This window comes from Elgaria multicarinata, chromosome 19 (genome assembly GCF_023053635.1).
Source record: "Elgaria multicarinata webbii isolate HBS135686 ecotype San Diego chromosome 19, rElgMul1.1.pri, whole genome shotgun sequence".
Taxonomy (NCBI): Eukaryota; Metazoa; Chordata; class Lepidosauria; order Squamata; family Anguidae; genus Elgaria; species Elgaria multicarinata.
The window spans coordinates 16,819,263-16,839,197 of record NC_086189.1 but is presented as its reverse complement, the minus strand read 5'-3'; the positions used below and the strand labels follow the sequence as shown (position 1 = coordinate 16,839,197).

General features: G+C 47.3%; 1 protein-coding gene across 1 annotated transcript in view; it reads right to left on the bottom strand.

Moving 5' to 3' along the window:
* Positions 1-19,935, bottom strand: part of NTNG2 (netrin G2) — an 80,460-nt gene that overhangs the window by 42,859 nt on the left and 17,666 nt on the right. Inside the window, exon 2 of the mRNA XM_063145003.1 lies at positions 4,817-5,460. Within this exon, the coding sequence (XP_063001073.1) occupies positions 4,817-5,460 (644 nt within the window). The remainder of the gene's footprint in view (positions 1-4,816; positions 5,461-19,935) is intronic.

The window sequence follows — 19,935 nt, the reverse complement described above, 5'->3', positions numbered from 1 at the left end:
TCTCTTTCAAGCGATCCCCATCCATTGCTGAGAGAGCTCCATGCAGCTGCCACCTCCTGATCTACCAGCACGCCACTTGCCAAGACAAAAGCTCGCCTAACTCTCAGTTCTTGTTCTTTGGCAACCCCCTGCTTAGCGCATCCGTGCCAGCAGCCCATCGCTGACCTGAGATGACTTTAGTAGATTAAGCACAAGCGCTCCGAAGCACTTCAGCTTATGGGGTAGAGGAGTCAGCAACAGTGGATTATAGTTTGCCAGACTTACAAAATATCTGCTCCTTTCTGCGTATCATTATTGTTATTGTTAGCAATTCTAGGCTACCTTTTTAGAGCCAACCAAGGTGATTTACCAAAAATCCAGAAAACAAGAATAATAGATAAATACAGACGTAATAAAATGCTAACAACAACCTTTAAAAGCCACAATGATTCCAAAAGCCAAATTAAAAGGATAGGTCTTGACTCCTTTCCTGAATGCAGAAAGAATGGGAACAAGTTGTAATGCCAAAGAAAGGGCATTCCAGAATTTGGGAGCAACCTAGGAGAAAGCCCTTTCCCATGTGTCCGACAAGGAGGCCTCTGCAAGCAAGGTTGCTTTCAAAATAGTATCTTCTATTTATCTTAGTAACCGAGCAGGTTTATACGAAGATAGGCGGTGCCTCAGATAGCCAGGCCCTAAGTTGTATAGGGTTTTAATCAGTTTAAGGCATGGTCAGGAAGAAACAAGCATATCACAGCCACCCCCATACACCAGGCCCCTTTAAAAGAAAAAGGCTTAGTCACTGTGAAGGTGGGGCTAACCAGTCTAAAGGAAGCCAACCCCCTACTTAAGGCTCGGTCACGATCTGATGGTTGTTGGAGCAATGTACAAGCAACCTTGTCTGGCCTCCAGCCCTAGCACCATTTGGAACTCTCCATGGTGCTATCCTCTTCCCTTCCTGCCTTCATGGAAAACTTGCCCCAAACTACAGTCCATTGTGGAATCGTGTAATCCAGGCCTTATCAGTGCCCAAAGGCAGGCAGTCCTCATGACAGAGGCAGAACAGAACAACTTGGTATTTTTATCCTGGGAAAGAGAAGACTATGGTGTCTGTTCTGTGTAACTTGAGACTTCACATATCTTTTATGCCAGGAGATGTCAGTCCAAGAAATGTATTGTTAGGAATGTACCCATTCCGTTTGTGTTTCATCCCATTATCTGGTTGTTAACAGAATTGTCTTTCATTCTGTGATTTGGTCATTAACGAAATTAGATTTTTTTTTTTATCCAGAATTTCACTCTATGTGTGCTTATTTCCATTAGCACACATAGAGTGAAATTCTGGATAAAAAAAATTCTGGCTTTTACCCATTTATGTGGATGCAGACTTGCAGGCCACTTTTCATTTGAGGGGGGTTGCACACTTTGTGCAACCCCCCTAAATGAAAAGTGGCCTGCAAGTCTGCATAATCCACATAAATGGGTAAAAGCCAGTCTGCTCCAAAATCCGCAGATCAGATTCATAGAAATCTGAACTCATTTGAATCCATGGCAGATTTCTCTGGCATACATACATACATACATATATATTATCACCATAATAGTGTCAGCTTCTACTTTGAGCTGCTTTTTAAAATATAGATATAGTTATAGATAAAGGCATTTCTTGCAGAGTTTTGCAACTTCGAAGCAGCTTCTGGATTTCACACTCTCTGGCATGTCTGAAGCCAGAAAGATCCCTCGTCATCTTCCTTGGAAAGAATAGGTGAAAATCCACGTTAGAAATGAAAAGGGTGTGTGTGGGGGGGGTGTGTATGTGTGTGTGTGATGGTGAGGGGCGTGATCTGCTTTGACTTTTGTACGTTCTCAAGAAAGGTCTCCTCCTTGTGATGCCCTCATGCCTGCATCGGAAACGTTAATCAGTTCTGAAAGGAAAGGCGGAGAGAAAAGCGATGGTTTCTCTTTTGTGACAACCACAGGCAGCCCAGGACAGGGGGAGGTTGCCAATTTCAAACGCTGAAAAGGATAAAACAAACACAAATCCCATGTCTCCTGCCCTGCTGAGAGCAGAACTGCAGTTGCTTCTCTGGTCATTTGTGGTCCAGCCCTGCCTCCATTCTTTACTTCTCTCTTATGATCCTGGGTAGGTGGAGACACATTATACCAAATGTCCACAACCTGCTGCCCTCCAGGTATATTGGAGAACAACAACTATCATCCACATAGCTGAGAAGTCAGGGGCTTCTGCTGCTTTAAGTTTCCTGCAAAGCAAGCCAAGGGAATCCCTGCGCAATCCAGGATATCTGAGGATGGGCAAACGCCCCTGGATCCGTGCTCTGCTCGCTGTACTCCCGTTGTTTGCTAGATACTGGGGGCGCGTGGGGCAAGCTGCCAGATGGTCCGTGGGTGCCCACGAGCCATGATTTTTTTGCCCAAGAGCCATGATTTACGCAAAATCACAGCTGGGGATATTTACGGAAATCGGGATTTGCGCAAAATTGCACCTGTCAATAGTGCGATTTGCATAAAATTGCAGGAGTAAAGGAGGATAAAATTGTAAGCATAAAGGACAGTTTCCGTATATATTCCCAGCCGCAATTTTGGGTAAACCAGAAGGCTGAGGTGGCAAAAACTTGCCAAGCTCCACCACCAAACTGGATTCACCTGACATCCCTAGGGATATCACAGAGGCTCACACACCAGTCATTTAGTCCTTTCCCAGTCCCCCCCCCCAAACAATTCTAAAAGTTTGAAATGCCGCTCCTAAGGCTCCGTTACTGCAAATAAAAGCTTTAAGCTCAAAGAGGCTGGTGTTTTGGGTATTTAGGCCCCTCCCCCTTTGCTTTGGCCCTGCCCACCACTCGAACGTGGCCCCTGGGAGCTTCTTAGAAAAGGAATACTTTGAATTATCCCTGCTTTTATCTGTTTTCTTTAATTATTTCTCTTTTTATCAGACATGCTGTTGCTGTTGTTCTTTAACCTGCTGAGTTTTAATGCTTTGATTAAAACTTTTGCCATTCCCCCCCCCCCTTGAGTTTTATCATTAGCTGCCTTGAGCACTATTTTAGTGGGAAAGAAGGCTATAAATTAAATAAATAAATGTGCCCCAGTCTCGAGAATCATCGGAATTTAAAATTGGGAGAGATGTTGAAGGTTATTCAGTCCAACTCCATGCTCAATGAAGAAATTTTGCTAGCTACAGGATGCCTGATAAATGCCTATCTGCCTAAAAGCCTCCAGTGAAGGATCACCTACCACATCTCGAGGGTCCTACTGTCAAATAGATCTTACTATGAGGGAGTTTCTCATAGAATCATAGAATCATGGAATAGTAGAGTTGGAAGGGGCCTACAAGGCCATCGAGTCCAATCCCCTGCTCAATGCAGGAATCCACCCTAAAGCATCCCTGACAGATGGTTGTCCAGCTGCCTCTTGAAGGCCTCGAGTGTGGGAGAGCCCACCACCTCCCTAGGTCATTGGTTCCATTGTCGTACTGCTCTAACAGTCAGGACGTTTTTCCTGATGTCCAGCTGGAATCTGGCTTCCTTTAACTTGAGCCCGTTATTCCATGTCCTGCACTCTGGGAGGATCAAAAAGAGATCCTGGCCTTCCTCTGACAACCTTTTAAGTCTTTGAAGAGTGCTCTCATGTCTCCCCTCAATCTTCTCTTCTCCAGGCTAAACCTGCCCAGTTCCTTCAGTCTCTCTTCATAGGGCTTTGTTTCCAGACCCCTGATCATCCTGGTTGCCCTCCTCTGAGCAGAGTTAGTTGAACTCTGCTTCCTTGCAATTCCCTAAGAGTGATTTACGTGGCAATTCCAAGGAGTGGGATATCCTCCATGCCAAAAACATGGCTCTCCAGATTTTGTTTGCACTCATCATCTGAGGCTGGCAAAGCCCCTATTCTCTCCTCGCAACGACCCTGTGAGGCAGGTGAGGCTGAGAATATGTGATGGGTCCAATGTCCCCCAGTGAGCTTCGTGACACTCTCTGTTTGCCTCACGTAAAAAGCTGCCATGTGCTGATGCGCAGCTCTGCACGTCTCGACGCTTAACAAATCTAGGACCGCAAATTTACTGCAAGCATCTAAGTGGAGGATCTACATTGCACCACAGAGAGCGACCACCCTCTGTAAATAACAGCTTTGTTTCTTGGGTTGCCCATACATTAGCTGCCCTAAAAGTATTGTCTATTCTTATTATGCAGGCATTTGATTCTGATTGGCCCTTTCCCCTGCTGTATTACACAGACCTCACCAAACTGAGCAATCAACTGCCCACGTACAAATCCAATTGCTCCTGCTACTTTAGCTGTGTGGAAAGTACTTACTGTCCCAGGAAATTGATTACTCTGGCTTTGCCATTGCTATGAAGGGGGGGGGGGAATAGAGCCTAAGTCAAGAGAGCTCAGAGCAGGACACAGCGATGAAGACCAAAGACTGACTTCAGAGAGAAGGAGATACAACTCAGCTGGAGAAGTGGGTGAAAGGGGAAAAAAGAAGACACTGCACAGGAGCTGCAACAAAAAGTTGCAGTATCATCCTGGCCCTTAAAGGGAGTGCTCCTATTCAAGGACCCAGCTGTCCTCAGACAGGAGCTTCATTGTGATGTTCTGCTCGCAGTGCCGGTTCCATGTCGGGTGGGTGGGTGGGATATGCCATGTTCTCCAGGCCAGAAGATGTGTCTTTTCCAGACTCCTCTGACTCAGAGAGCAACGCTCTGATGCAGCCCTCACTGCCTTCACACTGTTTCGGGGGGAACCTGAAGCACAGCCCCTAAATGCAAACCCATGATGATAATAATGATAATGATGATAATGATAATTGTAGCTCAGGTTACCTGCCCGTGACTTCAATGTTGGACACCGCATAGAAGTATTTGTATAAGTTCTCCCTCTGCACGAAGGTGCCTCCTAGCGCTGGTCTCAGGAGCCTCATCCGCAAGTCCGTCACCGTGAAGAAGTCCTTCAAGCCCTTGGCGCTCTCCAGGCGGGTGTAGAGGTTGTCCATGTTCCTGAGCTCCGGCCCAGCAAAAATGGCAAAGCGGTCCCTCACCTCAAAGCGTACGTTCTTCTCTTTCTTGGAGCCCGCCCAGCGGGAGTAGTCCTCCGTGCAAATGATCCTGTTGGCGCTTGTGGCGGACAGGTCCCGGACGTTCCGGGCTTGCATGCCAAAGGCTTCGCTGCAATCGTCCGCGTAATACTGATACGGGTGCCAAGTCCTCCCATTATCTAAGGACTTCTCCAGCAGCATCATGGTGGGGCGCCCGTACTCGAACGTCACCACAATGTCGTCCGTCAGCTCAATGCTCTTGTTCCATGAAAGGGTGATGTTGGCCCGCAAGGGCTCCGGGTAGCGGCTCCACGTCACACTCTGCCAGTACGTCGCCAGGCCTTCGTCTTCTTTGTCAAACATCAGCTTGGGCGGATGGGCCAGGTCAGGGTTGGAAGCGTCACACTCATCGCTGCACAAGTATGGGTTTTCCTGAAAGAAGGACAAGAGTAACAAGAGAAGAAGGGGACAAACAGAGAAGCAGAGCTCACTGGGAATTGACCCAAAGTAAATGTTGACGGGCAAGAGCTTGGGATGGCAGAGGAATCCATTTGGGAGGTGGAACTCAAAGAGCTGTCTTTTGTTCAGCTGCCCGGATTTTGGTCCATTCTCTGCCATAAAGCCCATGCCTTTATGATTTTCCATGTCTTTTAATTTGTCCCCATTTCAGTTGAAATTTGCACCAATTTCAGCTGAAATTTGTATAAATTACACAAATTCTGACTACCAGTTGTGTAAATTACGCAGGTTCTGACCACAATTTCTGCCGTAATTGGCACAAATCTCTGTTTCTGCAAATTACGTCTCACACAAACAAACAAAATATACACAAAATGTGCTGCAGCTTGACCCACAAATGCAAACTGAGCTGGGCATGCTAGGGAACTCCTTTGACCCAAAAAAGAACCAGATTTCCCAGTGGCGGACATCCCGATAAGGAGAACTCTGAAGAACTCTAGTGCACATGCATGCAAATGCACTAATGCATGTTTAGAAACATGGATACGGCTTTATCCGAGGCACAGGTACTATGAAACAGGGAATGGTTCCTGTTAAAGAGAAACAGCTGGGACATTTGCAGTCCTTCAGATAAGTGGGCCCAGTAAAAGGTGTCAGCTGAGCCATTTTGAAACCCATCTGCTTATATCTCACCCCACACAGCCACCATCTTTATAAATATTGATCTCTCCTCTCTTGTCCCCTTAAGAAGGCATTGGAAACTTAGGACAGTGTGTATTGTGTTGCAGTGGTGGGTTGTGTTTTTAAAAAAACAACACTGGGTTTTCTATTTGTCCTTTTTCTTTGCCAAGGATAATAAATTGAGGCTTGTGGGTTTAAAAGAACCAGCCCATCTCTGCAGCTTTTACTGTTTGGGACCGATGTTCGCTTTATTTAAAAAACTCTGTAGCTCGGCCATTAATAACGCAATTTCGCTTAAAATAGATTGTTGGGGTTGGGGGGAGATTGAGCGACAGAAAATTAATGCTTTGATCGGCTTGAAAAGGTGAATTTGCCCTCTCTGTTAACAGCCCAATCCTGATGGTATATAAAGGTAAAGGTTTCATTTGAATTTGGGAGTTGCAGAGAGGTTGTTTAAGTGAGCTTGGTTTCCTTAAGGGATAACCTTATTTTATTTTGCACTTTTTTTTTCCACGTCCTCCTTCTGCAGTTAGAGAAGGTCTCTAACTGCCGTGTTGGCTTAAAAGAACCTCCATATTCAAGGACAGCATGTTTTAAATCTAGAAGCAGAGATGCTTGAGTCTGCTGGGTTTCTCTGAACTTCACTTTGTCGTTTAGTTCATCCCGCTCCCATTCTCGTTTGCAATCTCTTCTTCTTTTCATTCAGATGGGGAAAGTCAACAGGAAAAGTGCACAGTTTACCCCATTGACTAAAGCATGAAAATGTGTCATTTTTAATGCACATTTTTTGGAACACAATCGCACATTTTGGAATTTGCTATTTCCCCCCTCCCTCCTCCCAGGAAAGGTAGGTTCAGCACCTTGGATAGCTCACCTGCCTTGTATCTAGTAGGTTCTTCAGCAAGTTACTCCTCTATCAGCTATCACCAATTTAGGAAATCGGTGTTTTGTGATCAGCCGTTTCAGGAATGCCCTTTTCAAACATGCCCACCGACCCAAAAAGTCTAGAGACTCCTGCGTTGAAAATGGTTGTATTCTCTCAAGGTTTGCCTGGTATTTTAACTCTGACCCATTGGGCTTTCTTGCTGTTGAAATAGAGGCTGCAGAATTATTTGAATAATCAGTTATTTTCCTCTGTTTGTAAGGTTTTTACACTTCCATTTGTCAACCACCTTGAAGGCTATGGGCAGAAAGTCGACATGCATAGACATTCCCTAAATAAATAAACACTGCGCTGAGCAGAATTATTCTCCAAACAGGAGTCCAAAGTAGCACTGACGGTCTGATAAATATCAACTCTATTTTTAAATGCCAGTTCACTCATGCTCAGATGGAGGGTCCCAGTGCAGCAAAGTTTTCCATAAAATCTCCAGCAATCCTGCCTCCCCTCCCCACCAGCCTGCAAAAGCGTCTCATTTTCAGGCGAAATGCCTGGAGATCAAGTCTTAGGAAGAAAGGTTCGGAAGAGTTGTTTTTGAGCCTGGGAAAGAGACCAGGAAGAGGCAATACGACAGACACGGTCAAGTATTTGAAGAGTTGTCGCACAGAGGATGGAGCAAACTGGATTTATGTTGCTCCAGAGCAGGGGTCCCCAAGTCTTGGCCACGCTGGCTGAGGATTGTGGGAATTGTAGTCCAACACAACTGGTGGGCACCAGGTTGGAGAAAGGCTGATCTACACCAAGGCAAGCCCAAGACATTTTGCTGCCTGAGGCAAAAAACCAAAATGGCGCCATTCCCATTCTGTCTACAAAAGCCAGCTGGACTGGCAGATGAAACTGTCTTCAACATTGATGATGGGGCAGAATCCTCCCCTGCAGCTGAAGAGCACAGGCTACATTAAGGGTAAGCCTATGTACACCAGTTGCTGGGGAACATGGGTGGGAGGTTGCCGTTGCACCCTTATCCTGCTTTTAGGCTCTTGGTCAACAGCTGGCTGGCCGCTATGTGAACAGAGTGCTGGACTAGATGGACCCTGGATCTGCTCAAAGTACCTTGGGGTGGGTTGGTCTTGAATGGGTAATTAAGACCCATTGGCTTTACAGAAGACATATAATACACATACACACACACACACACACACACACACACACACACACACACACACACAGAGTCCTCGGTGGGGAGGGCATAGCTATAGTGACGGTCATGATGAGCATCTGCACTTCAGAATCTACCACTCCACCACTGAGCACTGGGCCCTCAGGTCCAGCTGCCATTTAAATTCCCCACAATGCTTAGGAGAGATGCTACTTGAAGCACATGGCAAGAACTGAAAATGGCAGCAAGAACGGGCTTTATGACACAGCTCAAAGAGACACCCTTCGGTTGCATTTAGAGATTCCTCCTCCAGAGCAGATTTAGCACAGGAGCACGGCGATCAGAAGAGGAAGCAAAGGCAACTTGAGGAAGGGGCACATGTGCTGACGCAGGGAATTTGAGCTACAGCCGCCGCGCCATCTGCGCTGATCTCGAGTTGTGGTTGGGATTGGCAGCAAAGGGCAGGGAGACGCCGTCTGGCTCACAGGTGGCCAGGCCGGCTGAGTCAGCAGGCCTGCCACTTGAAAAGCGGCCCCTCCTCATCCAGAAGCACCTTCAGACTCAGGCAGGGCCGGCGTCAAGGGTAAGCATGGTTGGGCCCCTGCCGAGGGTCCACACCCCAGCAGGGGCCCACAGACAAGAGACCCCTGGAGTTATTTACTCGCAGTGGTAAGAAGGAGGCGCAGGGGATGCCGTGGCCTCCTTGCTCCCTCCAGTCGTTTTGGCCTACAACTCCTGCCAGCCCTAGCCAGCATAGCCAATAGTGAGGGATCATGAGAGTTGTAGGCCGAAACAGCTGGAGGACCACAAGCTCCCCAGCCCTGGTGTAAAGGTTCTTCTTACCAAAAGCCAAGTGGTCTCTGCTTTACACCACTTTGTACACAACAGCAGCAGGTTTAGCCCACATGGAGCAGTTTTCAAGAGGGTCAGCTCCAGCTTTGATGGCACTCCAGGAAAGGGGCTCTGCGGCTGAACTCTGACAGGCTTACCCAGTGGTGTGGTGGGAGTAACATAGGGTGACCCTATGAAAAGGAGGACCGGGCTCCTGTATCTTTAACAGTTGCATAGAAAAGGGAATTTCAGCAGGTTCCCCATATATACAAACGACACCTGCTGAACTTCCCTTTTCAATACAACTGTTAAAGATACAGGAGCCCTGTCCGCCTTTTCATGGGGTCACCCTATCCAAACCCCTGGTATATATTCAAATACATGTTCAAGTTACTAGAGAGCAGTGGTTTTAACAGAAAAGTCTTTGGGTAGATATGCACAAAGACCCAGTCAAAAGCGACCGATTAATCCTCCCATGTTACAGGCAGGGAATTCCCAGGGCTACAAGAGAAGGGATTAGCACAAGATCAGCCATGGCAAAGGATTTTTCTTTAAAGTTTCCATTTTACTTGCAGTCTTTAAATAATTGCAAATCGAAAATGCTTGCCGCCTCTAATCACCCAGACCTCTTCTAGTAGGTTCCGATCTACCTTGTACCTGCCCCCATCTTCCGAGGCTGGGCCTTGATCGATGCCCAGACGAGAGCCCTCGGCCTCCTATCCCTCTTGCACTTCCAGAGTCTTAAAGACCTTGTCGCACCCTTGAGCGCACCTTTCCCGTCAGCTCGGGTGTTCTAAGACCCCCGCGGTTGGCCTCCGGCTTAAGATTACCCGATTAGTTTCCAAAGCCCCCGTTTCTCTGAGGACAACTGCAAAGCGCTTAAGTTAGGATAGCATTTCCCCCAGATCCAGCAACGTGCCATAGCAAGGAACGGCATCGGCACTATTTTGCTTTTCTGTTTTGTTCCAGTTCTGTTGTGTTTCATTTTTGCCCGGAAGGCAAGAAAGGGTAGCAAGCATACGCCAGAGACACCACAGTACACGTTGATGTGCGACGGGAATCATATAGCTTCTTTATAACCACCCCCACCCCACCCGCCACCCCAATCCTGAAATAAACCTGTCTGTCACCCAACAGACGGGGGAGACGGCGTCAATCTCTGACCTCCCCCACCCCGTCCACACCCACCCCTCTCCCGATCTGTGGAGTCAAAAGCTCACCTCCCATCTCCAAGGAACAGATGGCCAGGAGCGTTAATGTATCAATCCCTGTATTTACCAGGACGTTTTCCTGCTGGGGAACGTTTTTAATAAACAGCAGCCACAACACAGAGATCCTTAGAGCGATCCAAGTGCTGTGCGTTTCCCTCCATCTCTCCCGCGCATCAACTCGTGGGCCCAGTGTGATCCTCAAATGGCATAACAATATCTTTCTAAAAATTGGCAGTTACTGGAGTAAGAGATGTTTGCATGTGTGTTGTCTTATGCAGACCACCGTGTGTGTTCTTTAAAGCACCCAGATGCACCCAGCTAAGATTCTCATTCTGCTGTACCTTGTTTTTCCTCTCTCTCTCTCTCTCTTCCTTGGGTTGGATCCAGTTTTATGCTGGGTGAATGGTGCTGATGGGAGTGGACATCATCATCATCATCATCATCATCATCATCATATATTTCTTACCCGCCTCTCCACTTGGATCGAGGCGGGGAACAACGATGAAGATAAAACACATTAAAAACTGATTAAAAACATACGATACATGATTAAAACATCCTAAAAACATTCTGGATAGGCCTGCCAGAATAGACCAGTCTTTATTGCTTTTTTAAATTCTAAAAGACTGTCAAGTTGATGAGTCTCTCCCTGCAGGCCATTCCAAAGTCTGGGAGCAGCAGAAGAGAAGGTCCTCTGGGTAACAGTTGTTAATCTAGTTTTTGCTAGCTGAAGTGGATTCTTCCCAGAGGACCTGAGTGCTTGTGGCGGATTGTATGCGAGAAGGCGATCCCACAGATAGCCTGGACCCAAACCATGTAGGGCTTGCCCATCCTCTCTGCCCCATGGCAACCCCTGCAGCCCCCAGAGAATGCTACACAGAGAGTCAGGAGACCCTGCTGAGCTGTAGTGTGGGAAGAGGACCTTTCACAAGAGGAGGCCTTCTACTCGTGGAAGGCAGATCCTGGATGCCAAATTCCCCAGACTCGTTTTAGGACTGGGGTGGGCCTTAGCACCGATAATCTGATGCTATTTACCCCAAATTCATGGCGTATCAGTGGCATTACATTGGATATCTGTGGGTTTGTAGACCCACCAAAACCAGTGTTAGCTGTCCCGTTATGTGCAGGCTGGTTACATCTGCACTTTGGAATTGCCACGCTCTCTTCATCGGGCTACCTTTAATGGATACATTTGGTTCGGAAAGTGTGACGGGCAGCTAACTGGATGGATTTGGTTCAGGAAGTGTGACGAATGGAGAGATGGATTTAGTTCAGGAAGTTTACTGGCTGGCTGGTGGGATTTGGTTCAGAAACTGCAGTGGGTTTTTGTACTCATTTTTGGTTCAGGAAGTGTGAGGGCATCGGTCGAGGAAGTGCAATGGACGGAAGGATGGATTGCTGCACCCATTCGACGGGTGGAGTTTTGTACTTAGGTGCATTTCCATATTTGCTCTTTGAACAAGGAACAGCACTGCAAAATTCAGTGCAGGCCGAATACCAAAGGATAACTGCATTTCAGTTTGCGTATTGGTTTGGGAAGTGTGATGAAAGGAGAAGAGTATTGGGTAGCGATGAATGTGTGTGAACAGCGGAGTATGTAGATTGATGTGTATGAACGTGGTCAGTTCCTGTGCCTAGTTCTACCCCTATTTGGCATGTGCCAACCAGCCCACGCCAGAAAACCACAAAGATATGCAGCCCGCATAGAGGAAAAGCTTTCTCATCTTATTTATTTATTTATTGCATTTTTATACCGCCCAATAGCCGAAGCTCCCGGGCGGTTCACAAATGCAGCAGTACAGCAGTAGATGACCACTGGAAGCACACCGGGCAATTTTGGAATGTGCCATGGGCACTACCACAAAATGGCTGCCACAGGAGGCGGGGCAAAGGACAAGTAACCTGTCCAAAGGCCTTAGTACAAGGTAGAGGTGGGGGCTGAACCCCAATGCAGTAAATAAGTGCTTTGAACCCACCATTTTCAGCACCAACAAAAAACTATTTCACAGCCATTCAAGCTGCCAGTAAGGAAATACGTTAAAGGGGGAAAAAATGGTAAGAAAACTTCACCCAATCCAAAAATAGCAGGACGCTCTCAACTAAAAACATCAAGTAGCATGCTGCTTTTTTGCTTTCTGTGTCAACCTATGTTGTGGAATTCGAGGAAGGCCAGAATGATATCCGGAAACCAAAAATAACATCTGTAGGTAATTAAATTTCACGCTCTAGGGCATAAATTGATAACCTGACAGGGATCAGGACGGAATTCCCATTGAACGAGAGATCTTTGCCAACAATTAATTTTCGCTCCATTCACAGATTTCGGGAAAGGGAGCCGCCATAATTAATTTAGAGTGATTACTGCTAATAGCTGGTAAGTGGTAAAACATGAGCACAGAGACTATCAAACAGCAGGGCAGAGAGAGAGAGAGAGAAAGGGAGAGAAAGATCAAGAAACCTTCCTGAACCAATATATACTCAGAACTTGCTTCACCTGATGTCCTCTGCATGTATTGGATTTAAACACATGCCCAGCCAATGTAGCCAAGGCCAGCTCCAGGTTTTAGAGTACCTTTGGGCAAGCCACCCTCAATGGGCCCCCTCTGTCAGTGGGTCTACCTTTTCACTGTCATGGCCACCAGCTCCTTTTGCTTCTCCTTCTCTTTCTCATCATGGCTCCCACTTGTCTGCTTGGCAGGCAGAGAGCCAGGGAGCAAGCAGGCCATGGTGTCTCCTCCTCCTCCTCCTCCTCCTCCTCACCACTACCATTGTTGTCTGGGCCAGAGCAAGGGGCAGGTGGACAAGAGGGTCCTGAGCATGGCCATTGGCTCAGCCTGCAGGGGGAATACAACTCACTAAGGGACCTTAGCTTGGAATTCCTTCACACTTGGAACCAGTGTGGTATAGTGGTTAGAGCGTTGGACTGTCACTGACTCTCAGCCTAACTTACCTCACAGGATTGTTGTGAGGATAATATGGAGAGGAGGAGGGCTTTGTGAGCTGCCTTGGGTTCTTTGTGAGAGGAGGAGGAGGAGCAGGAGGAGGAGGAGGATACAAAATATGAGAGCTGAGCAGCAAAATAACCAGGAGAAGCAGCTCAGTAGAAAGGGATGGGGGAAATAATTCCATTCCAAGCTGAAGGGCTGAGGAAACCAAGCCATGTTGAGGTATTACTGAGATACCAATCCAATGGAGGCCAAACAGGTCTCCTGGGGGAGTAGCGTCGTGGTGGAACAGCACCTCCATGGAGGACCTCATCAGGGCAGGCGAGCTGATGTGGAAGAAGACAGGCCTTGACATACCTTGGTGCCAAACCATCAAGTTTTAAGGCAATGGTGTTGAACCTCTTTCAGCAGGGGGCCGAATTCTGTTTCACTCTTGGGGGCCACGTTCCACTGGTGGGTGGGGCTGAAGGCAAAGGGGCGGGGCTAAAAACAAACCTTTTGTGGCTTGAGGTGCTTATGGCCAGTCACCAAACCTTAGGAGAGGCATTGCAGCCTTTCAGGATGGGGGGAGTAACGCACAAAAGCCAGAAATCACCCAACGATCAATGCTTGGGTGAAAGGAGGTGAAGCCAGGGAAGGGGGCAGAGCCATCAGGTGGGCCCCAGGGGGCCAAATCAGCTCTGCACCCCCTAAATGTTGGAGTAGGGCTTGGGACTCAAATCCTCACTCAGCCAATCAAACCCTCAGTGTCCTGGTGCCAGTCGCTGTCTATGAGCCTAACCTACCTCGCAGGGTTGTTGTGATGATTGCGGAGGGAGCGACGTACGCCGCTTTGAGCTCCTTAGAGGACAGCCGGGCTGTCAAGATCATTAACAACAATCTTCGCATCAAAGCTCTTCCGAATCACTGCCGACTACGGCAGGATCTACGCTACTGCTTTAAAACGATTCATCACAGTAGTGACAACTGTTGGGGCCGACGATCCCCTCCATATACAGTTTCCAAACCGTTTTCGAAGCGTCCTTTCCTGCTTGGTGTAGATCTGCCCTATATGTTTGGAAGGCACCATCTGGATTCATGGTTTGCGTCGTGACTTGGTTGACTCGGCAGCACATCCCGGTTCCGAAGGCTGGGAACGGACTCGCCACTTCGGACCGCTTTATTGGCCAACTGGCATTGAGCGAGGAGGAGGAGAGAAGGAACGTTGCGGATCCCTTCTTGACCTCAAGAGGGATTGTCTGCATTTGATCTTTAGCCCGGCTCCTCCCCCTCTGCTTGCACCAATCACAACAGAGAAAGCAAAGGGGGGTGTGGGGAGGGACCAGGTTCTTGCCAAAGACGCCGCTTCCTTTTTATCGGCAAGAAAGGTCACATCTGCAATGAATTGTTTATGCTGTGGAAATGGGGGGCCCCGGCCCGGATGAGGGAGGCTCGAATCCGTGTCTTTCCGTTTGTGGTTTGGGGCTATCGATTGCTCTCTATTTACCTCCTCCCTTTATTTGTTTTCCTGCTTTCCCTCCTGCTGTCAAAGCAAAAGGTCGTTTGAGTCCAAGGTCACGTTGCGGCAACAGGGTGGCAAGCGATAGATTGGGGGGGGGGCCCTCCCGGGTTGCCGTGAATCAGCAGAATTAGACACCGCAGGCTGAACGTCTCAGCTGGGATACGATTCGTAAAGCAACCTTTTCTTTTCTCGCTTCGGTGTTCTCCCTCCTTCCTCCGCTCTTTCGCCTCCTTTCCTCTGGGCCAAACCAAAGCAGATTTACTTTTATGGGCTTCGTGGAGCAACGCCGCTCCCCTGGGCCTCTCTTGGCGTGGATGGAAACAGAGGCACAAGCGACATTTCTCTCGCTCTCTCTGTCTTTTAAAGAAGACAAAAAAAGTTCCAGGAGGATTTTTAAAAAATATATATCACATCTCATTTGACATCGTTTGGATCAGCTGGCTGAGGAATGACACCACAAAGCAAACTGGCTGGGACTTCAGGATCCTTAACTAAGGCAGCCATGGGTCATACTTTATGAAGGACAGTTCTTTATTTGAAGGAGATTGGCCAGGTGTCCAACTTTATGGAGGGCAGTCCAGTAATTGAAGTATGGTGGCCAGATGTCCTGCTTTCCAGAGGGTGGTCCTCTGTTTTGAAGTCTTACTTTACAGAGAATGTCCTCCGTTTGAAGTAGGGTGACCAGGTCTCTTAATTTATAGTGGACAGTTCTCTATTTAAAGTGGGGTGGCCAGGTGTCCTACTTTATGGAGGACAATCCACTATTTAAGAATGTTAGATCATAGGAAGTGCCCTGCTGGATCAGATCAAGGGTCCATCTAGCCCAGCATTCTGTTCACACAGTGGCGAACCAGTTGTCAACAGGGAAACCACAAGCAGAACATGAGTGCCACAGCACCCTCCTGCCCATGTTCCCCAGCAAGTGGTATACAAAAGCATACCAGTGCAGATCAGATGATACTAGTACAGTTCTCTAATTTCAAGGACTGGTACCTGAATTTGCTTGCTTCTCTTTGCTGTCCTTGTGCCAGTGCCATGTTTACTAGGTTGGAAACCTGCTGGCAAGGACTGTTTTATCTTTTAATCCCTGTACATATTTAGAAAATTTTAGGTGATAACTTCAACACACACACACAAACACACACACACACACACACTTGGCCCAACAAATGGTTTCACCTTTTCTACTTCATCTCCTTCAATCTCAGCCTACTTAACAATATTGGGTCTGTATTTATTAGGAGATTATAGTATTAAGAGAGAGAAAAGGAAAGAGATTGAGGCAGGGAAAACGTGTCTGGATAAGCCAGTGAACGAGAACACGGGAAAGGTTCCGTATAGGGGTCAGCAGCTGGTGGAGCCTGGGTGTGCCATCTGCACCCCCTCCCCCTCCAATCCGGGGTCGGGGGGGAGAATATGGACGAGAAGCATCTGTCGTAATGGGACTTGGCAAAGCCATGGGGATTCTGGGGGGGGAAGGGGCTTTGGTCTACCAACAATGGACGTCTGGCAAAAGTAATTGTTGATCAGGGGTTTAGCACTTTGCAAGGAGCTGAAGTCTGCCGTATGTTCTACTTTCTGTTGTTTACAAAGCGGGGCGTATTTCTGCAAGAAACTGAAGTCAATTGTCATGCTATTTCCTTCCTCTTTCTTTCTTTTTAATGCTATACAAAAGCAATGCGCTTAATGGCAAGCATGTCAGCTTGCTAAAGTTATTGGGTAACACCGCATTTTCACACTGACCGTTCTCTCTCCTCTCTCTCTCTCTCTCTCTCTCTCTCTTAACTTCATACCACTTTGTATACTAAACACAAAACATTCTTCTTAATATCCAGCGATGCTTTCTTTTTCAAGTGTTTCTTAAAAAATTAATTCAAAAAGTACACATGCACACAACACACATCAACGAAACGGTACCATTTTTTCCTAGCAGAAAAACGCCAAGAAATAAAATGGGGACAAGCCACTGAGGTCAGGCTTACCATACTTTGAACATAAAGAAATTGTGATTTACAAAGGGGTGGGGGAGGCGCATAGAAGGTCATCATGATAAATGCTCAACCTTACCGGGCAATTTAGATTTTAAATGTTGATCTTCGCCATGAAAAAATAAATAAATAAACGGCCAGACATTTCTCTCTGGCGTCCAAACGCCCCACAGAGACGCAAGATGAGACGGCAGAAGGGTAGGGGTTAATGGAATTCTGGGCTGGAAATTGTGCTCCTAAGACGATTATCTCTCTCTCTGCATTGGGCTTGGCTTGCCTAAACACTGCACACAGCCCTCCGGCTTCCAGGGAGTCATTTTTGAGACGCTCCTTCAGACCACAGTGGTAATCCCATCACCATCTGATGGAGCTGCAGCTGTATGTATTCCTCGCTCACAGCGACCTCAGGTCACCTCTTTGCCCACCTTAAAAATGCCCGATCCTCTTAGAGCGAGGGAGCATTTCACAGGGAAATATTTGCAGAGTGCATCAGAGTCGGCCACGTGCCTGAATGTGTTTACTCAGAAGACAGCCAGTGTGGGTGTAGCCGACTGGGGAGACCCGGGTTCTAGTCCCCACTCGGCCATGAAGCTCACTGGGTGACTTTGAGTCAATGACTGACTCTCAGCGTGGCCTACCTCACAGGTTGTTGTAAAGATAAAATGGAGAGGGGGAGGGGGACCATGTGAGCTGCCTTGAGCTCCGTGCATTGGGGGGGGGGGGAGGGATAGAAACATAAAAATAATATTTCACTTTTGCACAAATTCACATTTTTGCAAATTCAAGCTGGTGAAAATGCACAAATTCCTCCAAAATGCTCGTTTCCATGCCTTAGCCTATGGGGGAAACGGACATTTTCAGCCAGTGTTTATTATTATTAGTAGTAGTAGTAGTAGTAATAGTAGTAGTATTTTTCTACAACTAATTTAATTTAATCGGTTTAATTAATTTTCCTGCACATTGCAGAGGATTGGACAAGATGATCCTGGTGGTCCCTTCCAATTCCACAATTCTACGATTCTATGACTACATTTGCATACAATTCAAGGAAGTGGGGGGATGTACCATAGTCTACAAGTCTGCGGAACCCAGCCGGTCTGCTGTGGAATGCATGGGTCAGATTCATAGAAACCCAAATTCATTTGATTCCATTGGCCCTGTGCAGTTCTGTGGTTCCCTCTTCGTGCAAATAAATCCCTCTCTCCCAGAAAGCGTCTCACTACTCTGCCGGAAAGTGAGGTCATCCTGGAGTTAAGCATCTTGGTTCCTATGCTCAACCCAGGCCAGCCTTTGAGGGCCGCAGCTCTCTCTATGGAAAAGGAATAATAACCCACATTCCCCCACGCACTTACACATAAGTAACCGGATCATGGGAGAAAGGAACCCGACCACAGTGAGCCATGTGGAGGAAAGTGCATTATTGATTCGGGGAAAGAGAAAGAAAAAAGAAAAAATGCTTAGGATGTTGGGGAAATGTCCTGCTCGCTAAAAGCTCGTGCGCCTCCCTCCAGCTCAATAGCTGTAGCCCTTGCCGAGAGGGCTTGCAATGCTGTGGACATAAATATTTTATCCTGCTTTTTTTAAAAAAAGGCCTGGATAATTTGAGCGTGGGGCGAGACGGACAGAGAAGGCGGCACGTTTGGCAGGGGGGCAGGGTAGAGGACGCCAGCAGAGAGCACCGGAAGAGTTCTTGAAAGAGATGGCAGGATCCTGTCCAAGTGAAAAACAAAACCCTCCCAGGGAATGTGGCTCTTGGCTGGAAACAAACCCAGAGCAATGCTCTGGTCCCAGGCCCCACCAAATGCCCTTGGGATGGACTAGATCTCAGCGGTAGAGAACTTGTTCAGACGGCCGTGCACATTACTTCAGCTGTGAAGCAGACAACTAACATTTTCCCATTCTCACCCTCTGCTATTTCATGCTTTACAAGGGGTTCTCCATTCTTGATAGGTTAGCTCAACCACAACACTGTTTGCCAAATCTGATTTTTTTAAATAATAATAATAATAATAATAATAATAATAATAATAATAATAATAATAATACTTGGAGCACATGCACGGTTTCACTTTATAAATTATTTTAGTTCATAAAACTATCAAGACAAGAGGAATAAAATGGAGTTTGCTTCTGGTGCCCTGATCATTTGCCATTCTCTAGTGCAGCCTTCCTCAACCTGGGGCTGGCTGGGGCATTCTGGGAGCTGTAGTCCAACACATCTGGAGTGCCCCAGGTTGAGGAAGTCTGCTCTAATGGGTCACTAAGGACCCCTCCCTGGGCTGAGGAGGCTAGTTGTAGCTGGACCACTCTGTGTGTGTGTGTGTGTATGGTGTGTATCTAAGCTTTGGCTCCACCCATGTTGGGCTTTGACCCCACCCACCTAGGGATGTCCATTGCTGGGGAATTTGGCCCTTTGGGGGCTCACCGGATTTCCAGAGTGCTCTCGACACAATCCCATGGCACTCTGGGATTGTTTAGTTTGGAGAAAAGGAGAAAGGGGAGACACGCTAAAAGTGTACAAAATTATGCATGGTGTGGAGAATATGAATAGGGAGACATGGTTCTCCTTCTCTCATCATACTAGAACCCAACAGGGTCATCCTATGAAGCTGAAGGGCGGGAGATTCAGGAGAAATAAAACGAAGTACCGTATTTCTTCGATTCTTACATCGATTGTAAGATGCACACTAATTTCAGTACCATCAACAGAAAAAAAGCTTTGATTCTAAGAAATGATAAACGCACTCACGATTCTAAGACGCACCCCGTTTTTAGAGATGTTTATATGGGGGGAAAAGTGCGTCTTAGAATTGAAGAATACGGTACTTCATAACTATGGACTTCACTTCCACAGGATGTAGTGATGGCCACCAATTTGGATGGCTTTAAAAGGGGGCTAGACAAAGTAGCCATTGAGAAGGCTATCAATGGCTACTAGTCCTGATGGCTATGTGCTATCTCCAGTATCAGAGGCAGTATGCCTATGTGCACCAGTTGCTGGGGAACATGGATTGTAGGGTGCTGTTGCAGCCCTGTCCTGCTTGTGGGATGGCCACCGTGTGAACAGAATGTTGGACTAGATGGACCCTTGGTCTGATCTTATGTTCTTACACTTTTGAAGGTGTACCCAGGTATGTACCCAAGTACAAGAGAAGGGATGTAGCTCATTGCAAGAGCCCTTGTTTTGCATGCAGAAGGCTCCAGGTTCAATCTCCCACATCTCTAGATAGGGCTGGGGAAAATCCTGCCTGA